This window comes from Gracilinanus agilis, chromosome 3 (assembly GCF_016433145.1).
Source record: "Gracilinanus agilis isolate LMUSP501 chromosome 3, AgileGrace, whole genome shotgun sequence".
NCBI classification, from domain to species: Eukaryota; Metazoa; Chordata; class Mammalia; order Didelphimorphia; family Didelphidae; genus Gracilinanus; species Gracilinanus agilis.
Window position 1 is genome coordinate 15,803,622 of NC_058132.1, and position 10,578 is coordinate 15,814,199.

General features: G+C 50.7%; 1 protein-coding gene across 1 annotated transcript; it reads left to right on the forward strand.

Annotated features, from left to right (window-relative positions):
* The first annotated feature begins 8,713 nt into the window (after positions 1-8,713).
* LOC123240779 (olfactory receptor 2G3-like) lies at positions 8,714-9,673 on the forward strand. Its single transcript, XM_044668492.1, has one exon. The coding sequence runs from the start codon at positions 8,714-8,716 to the stop codon at positions 9,671-9,673; it is 960 nt and encodes a 319-aa protein (XP_044524427.1).
* The last annotated feature ends 905 nt before the right edge of the window (positions 9,674-10,578 follow it).

The following is a 10,578-nucleotide window of genomic DNA, read 5'->3' on the forward strand; positions in this document are numbered from 1 at the left end:
TTCTTAGGTTCTCCCAAGGGAACCAGAACTATCCTTTTATCTTTCCCCTCCTTGGTACAGGAGGTGACTTTTTCTTTATCTATTCTGGCCTCTCACAGACTTGAGGCCCAGGCATATGACCATCCAATCTGGTGTCCACAAGATGCTAAGCTGGAAGTTAAGGAATATCACTGTTGGCTGGAGAAGAACTGAGGTCTGAGCCTTGGGAGCACCCAGAAGGAGGTGAGTCCATGTTGCAGGGGCAAGGAGACAAGACTAATAGGGGCAATCCTACTAAGAAGTGGATGTTCCTGATAGAATATAAACATAGCAATGAATGCCAAGAGAGACCTTAGAACAAAGAATGTAGAGTGTTCCAGCTAGAAGTTATCTTAGAATACAGACCATAACTCAGAACAATAGGACTGAAAAAGCCCTTAGTGATCAGTTAGGCCCACTTATCCCCCTGAGTAGGACCATTTGCTAGGTCTCAGTTAACCATTAATGATCATTAATCCATCAAGCAAGGTACAGTGAGTTCATTGTGACTGAGCAGGGAACTAGGACTAAATCCAATTGAATCCATAATGGGAAATTTGGATGGGAGAGAAATCGAGGAGAAAGAAAGGCCACAGAGAGCAGCCACTGCCCCAGGACCTTCAAATATCTGAGGAAGAAAGGACTGGAGGGATAGAGCACAGTGCTGGGAAAGTTCTTTGCACATGGAGCAGGAAGATGTAGATTAAAGTCTGCCTTTTCTAGCTACTTGAATAACCCTGGACAAGTGGCTTCCTCAACCCTTCCCTATAAAACTGGAGAGTTGTACTAAATGATCTCTAAGGTGTCTATGATGCTCTAAGAAGGGGAAGAAGGAGAGAAGATGTAGAAACTCTTATCCTTCAGATAATCAGAAGTAGTGCATCCAAGGAAGGGACACTTTAAGGGTTCTGCTCTTCTGTTGGGTGACTGGAGAGCACAAGTGGGGAAGAGGTGCCACTTCCAGGGGAAAAAAGTACTTCCTAGATTAAAGCTGCTGGGGGTGGGGGGCAGGAACTTAGAGATGTGGAGAAAGGGTACACACTCTCTTAACTCTTTCACCCTAGGGCAAAGCCACAGGGGCTCTATCCAAGTTTTCAGCTCTAATTCCACACATACCCTACTCTTCGCACCTAAGTATCCATCATCCTATTGTCTTCTCTATCTATCATCCCCATTCTAATCTAGAGAAAGGGAATAGAAATATCCTTGAACTTGGAAGAGGGAAAGGCAGAGGGGGACGGGGGAATCATGTCACCACCTAGAGATTTGTTCCTACTTTGTCCTGCATTCACTACTTGAAATTCTGAAGAATTTTTTGAGCTTGAATGTAAATGAGTGATAAATATGGTCCGTCTTGGACACAGTATTAGTTGTGTGTCTCTGGGCAAAGTAGTTTAACCTCTTTTGCCTTAGGAAATACCTTAAGATCTATTTACAAAGTTGAATATAGGTCTTGTTTTGCACTGATGGAGGGATAACCCACATTTGAACCTTGTTTCTGAACCTCCAAATCCTTCAGAAGTCATAACAGCCTGCTTTCTTATGGGCATACTTCTTCCTGGGTGCCAGGAGTGAGCACATGCTATGATAGAGCTGTAGTAAGCAGCTGGGCAAGACCAGAACAAAGTGCTCTAATCAAATGGTGAGGTCAGACTTCTTTCTGCAACTCTCTCTATCAGTTAAGTCAAATAAACTGAATGGTGAGCCAAAGCAGAGTCTAGGAAGAAAATGGGGATATCCATGCCATGTATCTCAAGCTTCAGTGACAAACCAAAATGATGAGGTCAGGCCACTTCAAGCAGGGCTCAGGATGGAAGTTGCTCAGAAAATGAATAATCAGATTTCATAACATTTAAAGCCAGAAAGGACTTTTTAAGAGTCACAGAGCCCAGCCCTTTCTTTTTACTGGCAGAGAAACTGAGAAAATGAGATGAAGGAAAAAGCTAGGATTTGAACTCAGATCTCTTGCTTCCAAATCCAGAGCTCTTTACCCTGTGCCACAGGTTAGCAATTGCTAAGAATGGATTTCTTAAACCAGATAGTCTCTGCCTCCAATGAAATCCCACTCTGATGCTCCATCACCACGAAGAAGCAGGCTGGGATTCTCAAAGGCTAGACTGGAGAGAATGACATTTGGCAGTCCCAATCTTTCTCATCCAAGCACCAAAAGATGGGCCACCAGGACAAAAAAATGGCCATAACAAGCCACTTAAAGCCATTTACTAAGGTGTGAAAAAGTTAAAAGTCTACTTCTGTGAAATAGTAACTGTAACTACAAAATTAGAGATTTCAATCCTGGCTCTAAATTTATTTTATTCCAGTGCCTACCACAGTAACTAGCACATAGGAGGTCCTTAATAAATTCTTACAGCATGAATGGATGGATAAACAGGGTGGAGGGATGGATGGATAGATGGACAGTTGAATGGATGAATGGATGGAAGGATGCATGGAAGAACAGATGAATGGATGGATGGATGGATGGATAGTTAGATGGATGGATGAGCAAAATGGATAGATAACTGGATGAAAGAATGGATGGATGGATGGATGGATGGATGGATGGATGGATGGATGTCAATGAAAGAGAAATTAAAAATCATTTAGTATTTTATGCAAGAAATCTAAAGCCCAGAAAGATGAAGTAATTCTTCAAATTCTTACTAGTGCTAACCAGCAGATCCAGAATTAGAGCCTGGGTCCTCTAACTTGAAATCCATTGTCCTTTCCATCGCACGCTGCTATATTTGCTGCACTTTCCAAAAGATTCCGCATGTATTTTTGTTCTGACTTTTCTTTCCTTTATCAAGGTGCAATGGAATCTCCCTGTGTTCACATATCACCATTTGTTTAGTCATTTCCCTGTCAAATAAATGTGGGCTCTCTCTGACATTTTGCTATCATCAAAAAAAGTCTACAGTTGTACGTGCTATGTAGGCGTCACTCTTCTCTTGATAATGAATAAATTCTTGCTAAATGCATGGCTATGGCTTAGTCAGCAAGAATCAGGGTGGGAGTTGTTCGGCCAAAGCAAAAGTTAGTATGCAGCTATACGGGGGGATGAGGAAGAGAATATTAAAGGAACGTCCATTTACTGGGCAAATCAGAACACTCGGATCAAGGAGAGTGAGGTTTGGGCCAATACCTGGCAGGAGGAATGAGAAAAGTGACACCAGATTCCTTGGATTTCAGCAGGGAATCAAATGTTCCCTTAGAGATCTTAGGCAACTCCCATTTCTCTGAATTTGTTTCCACTATTACAAAAGGGAGTTACAGCACATGAAGGGGCCTCCCGGCTCTGACATTCTCGGTTCTTAACCTCCCAATGTGGCAGCCGCTATTCTGAGGTCTCTGATATTCCAGATGGCTCTAAAGATCACTAAACCCAGAAAGCAGTCCATGCTAAGATGTGCCCATGCACTAAAGAGATGATGTGTCCCTCCTCCCAGACAGCATTTGTGCCTTCTAAAAACATCCTCCCATACTTTACTCGGCAGAGTAAATCCTATGCCTGAGACAAGTACCTGGGTTAGAGTAAATGCCTATTTGGGATCTAGGGAGATTTTGAGAAGAATTGGGGGTGGGGGTAGCAGTGGGGGAGGTGAATGTCTTGCCAAATTTATCTCTAAAGCACATCTCATTCCAATCCTCTGCTCTCCACATTACCCTAGTTCAGATCCTCATTACCTCTCACCTGAAATATTATTTTTATCTCCACTAAGGATTTATCTCCCTGACTCAATCTCTCCTTTCTCAAATCTATCTTCCACGGCTGGCAAATTTATCTTGCAAACATACAAGTCAGGAAGCAAGGCATTGCACAGAGCACTGGGCCTGCAGTTAGGAAGAATCAGTTCAAATCCAGTCTCAGATACCCTAGATGTGTGCCCCTGGGCAAGTCACTTAACCTTGTTTGCCTCTATTTCCTCATCTGTAAAATGAGCTGGAGAAATGGCAAACCACTCTAGTATCTTTGCCAAGAAAACTCCAAATAGGGTCACACAAAGCCAGACAACCAAAACGAATGAACAACAAAAATATGCAGAGCTGAGCAATGTAACTCCCCTGCCCAAAAATCTATTCTCCCAACTGCCTCTGGGATAAGATAGGAGCGGCTCGTTCTGGCATTTAAAGGAGCCCACAAAGTGGTTTCCACCAACCCTTTCTAGACTGATTTCACATTACTGTTCTTCAGCCACTTCCAGCTTCGATCTGGGTCCCAACGTTTCTACCAGTCCTGCTCCTCCCCAGCATGGCTATCCAGGAGAACGTTGCTCTGAAGCTCCTCACTGGTCAACCGGGGATAGCCGGTGACTACTCAGTATGTGGCCTCCCCCACAGATTCAGACGGGCTCGTCCCTGCTATTAGCTTCTGGGCTTATCTCTTCAGGCTGGTCCGTGGGCTTTGGGGCTCCAGAATAGCCAAACCTCTGCTGCCGGCTGGCACAGCGACAGTCTCCGGCTAACAAAAGCTATGCAGGAGACTCCTGGGATGGCATCATCCTTCCTCCTGTACTTCTACCTCTTTAGATGACGAGAAAGTGCGGCTCTTCGTCTTACCTAACTTACCAAGGCGCTCCCCAGCTCCTCTCTGGCTCAGCAAATGCATCTGAACCAAATCAGGTGACAATTGTTCTCTATTCCATCATCTTCCTGCCCTCGGTATACCCATCAGTGGCCAAACCCCTTGACTTACATGCTGGATTTCGGCTGTTACGACGTCTTGTTGTCTCCTTCAGAACCAAAGGGGGCTGCCTCTACGCTGTTTCCTTCCCTAAACTTCCAGCTACTGCATCTCTCTCTCCCCACACCTGTCACAGACTCCCTTCTCATCTCCACTTCCCCTGACCCCCCCCCCCAGAAAAGAACGGTCTCTCTCTCTCCTGACACTGCTGTCCAGTGGCCCATGTTTTATGTCCTTGTGGAATGGCCTTTGTAGTCCAAGACCTCCCCTACACGGGGCACTTCATAAATGCTTATTGAACTGATCTGAATGGAGGGAAGGAATTAGGACTCATGACAGAGAGGAGAGAGAGAGAGAGAATGGGAAGAGAAATATGGAAAAATGAATGAGAAGAAGAGATTAGGGGACGGGTATTAGAAAGAGAGGATCAATAATCAATCAATAAACATTTAAGTGGCTTCTAAGGATTTCACTTGGCTGAGGTCATACTGAGAATGTCAGAGGCAGGATTAGAATTCGGGACCTCTGATTCTCCAATGGATACTCTTTCCATTGTGCCATGCTCATTACATCTGTTCATCAGGAAGATTATTTTGGTTGGCCTGGAGAGAGGATAGCTGGGCAGGAAATGGCAGTCCCCAGACCTCCGCCAGAACGGGCATCTCATTGAGCCAAGAAGACAAAATCCCTCTAAAGAGAGGGGCAAATGGTCCTCTCGCCTCTAACTAGTGACTGCCTGGAAGAGGGAACCCATGGCGTGTGCAGGCAGCCATGCTGCTCTTTCAGAGCTCTAGCTGTTAAAGGGGGCTTTCCCGCCCCTCTTTTTGCCTAGTTACAGCCTCTACTTTGTTTTCTAATTTCTGCCTCCTGAGGCCGAGCAGGAGAAGTCTCTTCCACACACAAGTCCCTGAGCACAGTTAACAGGAGCCCTCCTCCCCCCCTCAAGAAAGAAAAATCTCTTCTCCAGGATAGACATCCCAAATCCTTCAATCCAGCCTCCGCCCTCGGAACACGCTTCAGTTGGTCCCTACCCTTCCTTCCTCCAGGATGGCGCCTGCACCGAGCACAGCTCTCGGGGCCTGCGACAGCCTATCTTGTCTAAGATTCTGTAGAAATATAGATTTCTTTTCAGACTGCGTATCCCATATTCAGCGTGTAAGCCAATAAATACCCGGGGAGTTTTCAGAAGAATCTCTTCCTTTCTACTTATGCCTCACCCATCATGTACCACTGATTTTTTAAAGCTTTTTTTTATGCTTTTTAAAGCTTTTAGCTCAGGAAGACCTGAGTTCAAACTCATCCTAGCTGTGTGACCTTGGAAAAGTCACTTAACCTCTGTATGCCTAGGAGGCAGCTAAGTGGCTTAATGGATAGAGCAATGGGCCTGGAGTCAGGAAGATCCATGTTTAAATATAACTTCCTCTTGTTCACCTCAACCCCGAGGTTTAAACTTTTAAGCTATTTGGGGATCCCTTCTCTGCCATCAAAAGTGTCAGCTATCCATCCCAACTCTGCGTCATAAACCCCAGGTAGATGCTTTTTTTAACCCTTTCTTTATGTCTTAGTATCAATTCTAAGACCGAAAAGCGGCGAGGTCTAGGCAACTGGGGTTAAGTGACTTGCCCAAGACCACACAGAGAGGAAGTATCTGAGGCAAGCTTCGAAGCCAGGCCCTGCCCGCTCTAGGCCTGGTGCTCTCTCCACTGGGCTACCTGGCTGTCCTCATATAAGCTTTAATGCACATTTTTATTAAAATACTAAATTATAACAAGTCGAGTTTACTATTCTAATAACGATTTGGATTGAGGTGTCTACGGTAATGTTGAGCAGTAGAGAGGTAAGTCGAGGCCTTTGTGGCTCAGGACTTAAGAGCACTGGGCCTAGAGTTCGAATTCAACCTCGGATACCTCCTCGCTGAGGGACCTTGGACAGATCATTTTGCCTCTGACCGCCTGAAGAAAAGGATCCCCCAAGAAGAAGGAAACAGGAAGCCATTCCAGCATCTTCACAGAGAACCCCCCACGGATGGCCCTGGATGGGTGCGGGGCACAACAGGGTAAGAGAAGAGAGTCAAGGACGAACCCCCGAGCGCTCCCTCTGAGGGCTTCTGCAAGCCTGCCCGGACCATGAACCAGGGCTCTGGGTCCGCCTCCCCGTTCTGTCCACGAGAGAAGGATTTCCTAAGACAGAGTCCGGCTGGACCAGCGGCGCACCCTCGTTCTACGGGTCCTAAAGGCCCATCCTCCGAGAGGATCTCGTTAGTTCGGCAGAACCTGGCTGGGCTCTGGATGGGGCAGGGCCGAGCCCACGCCTGACCACGGCCGCTTCCTCCCACGCCAGAGCTCCGGCCCAAGCCCAAGGGCAGCCCCAAGCCCGGAGAGGCCTGACTCGCTCCCTTCCCTCACGGAGGCCTCCGATGCCCCAGCTCGGCTCCCAGCGGCCGGCCAGGGCTACTTCTCTCATGCCCTCAGGACAGGCTTCAGGTGGGAGCAAGAGGGCCGATGGAGACCCGAGGGACTAAGTACAGACTCCACACGGGGCTCACAGCACGCTCTCGGGCCCCCAGCCAGGGCCAAAGTGCCCAGAACGCCGGCCGTGGATCAGGAAGACGCCTCTGCCCAAGTGCTAGGCTGAGCCTGGTCCCCCGTTTGCCTCCGTTTCCTCATCTGTCCAATGGGCCGGAGAAGGAAATGGCCAACAGCTCCGGGATGCCAGCCAGGAAACCCCGCGAGGGCCCCATAAAGGCAGATGGCGCGCCAACAACCGCACGGCAGGCCGGGGGGGCTCCATCTCCTCCCAGGGGCAGCGGGCCGGGCACGGAAAGGAATACCAGCTGGTCAGAAGCAGGAGCTGGAGGAGGGGGCACAACGAGGGCCGCCGGGGGAGACACGGGCCATCCCATGGGGCCGAGGAGGACGGCGGCGACAGAGGAGGATCCGCAAGGCCCAGCGGCCCACTGGCCGGAGGCTAAGGGCTAGGGAGGAGAGCTGAGCGGCTGGAACCCGGACGGTGTGCTCGGCAGAAAGGGAAGCCTGAAGGCAGGAAGCTCTGGGGGCGTCCTGAGTGGGAGACGACGTCCTGTCATGTGGGAGGGAGCTGGAGAGGAAAGAGGCCGGGGGTCACGGAGGCTGCTGAGGCTGCTGAGAGCGGGGCCGGACAAAGGGGGACGCAGAGGGAGTCAGAAAAGCGAGAGGGAAGCTGGGCAGCCCCAGGCTCAGCTGATGAACGAGGATGCGTTCCCCAAGCCCTGGGCCTGAGCGTGGGCCAGAGACGGAGCCACGTGATCCAAGTGACGGATGACCCGGCGGCCCTCCTTGCTGGGGGGCGGCTAACAGAGAATACTCCCTCTCCTTTTTGGGGGTGCGGCTTAAAAATCGGTGGGTCACGGCAGCTAGGTGGGCTGGTGGATAGAGCCAGACCTAGAGATGGAAGGTCCTGGGTTCAAATCTGGCCTCCAGCACTTCCAAGTGGTGGGACTCTGAGCAAGTCCCTTAACCCCAATGGCTCAGCCCTTACCACTCCTCTGCCTTGGAATGGCTATTTGGCCTTGATTCTAAGAGAGAAGGAAAGGGTTTGAAAAAATAAAATGAATCCTAAAGCTAAAAATAGGTGAGTCCCACTGCTGAGTCAGGTGGGCCCTGGCCGGCCCCACAACTGACAGAGCAAACAGGGAAGGGAGGGCCCGGGTACAAGTCCCGGCTCAGTCCTTACAACCCGTGGGACCTCGGAGGACACTGGAAGAACTGAGGAGGAGAGAGGTCGGCTGATTTTACCAGGGTGGCTGAGGCAGGATTTGAACTCGGGCCTCGAGCTCAAGGCATGCTCTACTCCACCGCCCTGTTTCCTCATCTTGACTTATAGACAACCTCTGATACATCTTCCAGGTCTCAAACCCTGGGCCAGGGTGGGGGAGACAGAGAGGAAAGAGGAGAGAAGCGAGGGGGGAAGGCGAACCTCAGGCTCCCCTTCAGTCCCTGGCTCTCCCCACTGAATCCTCTTCTGCCCCACAGGATGGGCCACGGGAACGTGTCGGCCCTCGCTGAATTCTTCCTCCTGGGCCTCTCCACTCGCCCGGCCCTGCAGCCCCTGCTCTTTGCTGCCGTGCTGGCCTCCTACCTGGCCACCGTCCTGGGCAACGTCCTCCTGGTGTCCCTGATCCTCTTGGACGGCCGGCTGCACCGGCCCATGTATCGCCTGCTGGCCCACCTGGCTCTGCTGGATGTGTCCTACGTGAGCACCACCGTGCCCCAGGCCTTGGCACACATGCTGGTCCCGAGGCCGGCCCTCCCCTTTGGCCGCTGCGGGGCTCAGCTCTATGTGGCCCTGTCTCTGGGCAGCACCGAGGCCATCCTCCTGGCCTCCATGGCTGTTGACCGCTGCCTGGCCGTCTGCCGGCCCCTTCGCTACGCCGCCATCATGACGCCGGGTCTGTGTGGGGGTCTGGCGGGTGGCGCCTGGGCCCTGGGCTTCCTGCTCTCTGTGCCCAACGCTGCTGCCGCTCTGCGCCTTCCTTACTGTGCCGGGCGCCCACCCATCGACCATTTCTTCTGTGAACTGCCGGCAGTTCTGAGGGTGGCCTGTGCCGACACAGCCCCCAACCGGGCCCTGGTCTATGCCATGGGTGTCCCCATCCTTCTGGGGCCCTTCGGCTGCATTCTGGCTTCCTACGGACTCATCCTGGCTACAGCCCTGCGCCTGCCCTCTGCCCGGGGCCGCAGCAAGGCCCTCTCCACCTGCGGGGCCCATCTGGCTGTGGTTGGCCTCTTTTATGGAACCGTCATGGCCATGTACCTGAGGCCCCGGGGGCCCACCCCGGCCGGGCGCCACAAGCTCACTGCGGTCTTCTATATCGTGGTCACTCCGCTGCTCAACCCCCTCATCTACAGTCTGCGGAACAAGGACGTCCACCGTGCCGCGAGGTACGCCGTCGCCCGCCTCAAGGGGATGAGGGCCCAAGTCACAGACCCCTAGACTCTGGAGAGAGGAGGTGCTTCCGCGATGACCCAGAGCCACATCCCAGGCTCAGCTGGCAAGAAGGGATCTCAGACTCCCCAGGCAGCCCAAGAGCAGAGGGGGCTGGGGAAGCAGAAGTCCACATTAGACCCTGGGAAGGTAAATGCGATCGAGCAGGGTTTTTGAGTCGGGAGCCCTTCTGGCAGGCTGGTAGAGCCTATGGACCCTCTTCTTAGAATAACTTTTGTTATTTGTAATTCAGTGAAAAGCTAAATTTCAGCTGACTGGTTATTGAAAAGAAAGGTTTAGTTTTTCCTGTCCAAGTTCATGATCTCTGAAAGCTGTCCGTGGATCCAGGTTACACAGTCCTGGTATGGAGGGCTGTTTTAGCCTGGGACCTAGATATAATGGAGAGTCAGACCCCCTGGATGAGAGTCCCTTGGCAAAACAAAGGACTTGGAGGTGATCCTCTAGGAAGACGCAACATCGAGGTTTCACTGACTCGAAAAGGTGGAAAGAGATCGAAGTCTAGCCCACATATGAGCTGGAATCCTCTCGCCTACGTCCTTCCAATTGGCTGTCCAGTTTCTGCTTGAGATTGAGTAATGAGGAACTCATGACCTGCCTCTTGGTAGAACAGTAGAAAGAACTTCCAATTTGTCAGAAGCCTTGGATTTGAACTCTTATTCTGTCACTGACATTTGTAACCTGCGTGACCTTGGGTAAGTCGAGCCCCTTTGGATTCTAACCCTAACCATAAAATGATGGGTTTGGATTGGCCAGTCCAGAAAGTCCTTTCCACCTTAGGCCTATGATCCTATGAAATCTTTCAAGACGGGCAGCCCATTCCTCTTTTGGACAATCCTAATTGTCAGAAGGATAGTTTTCGTTGACTGATTTTTCTCATAATTTCTAGATAGAAA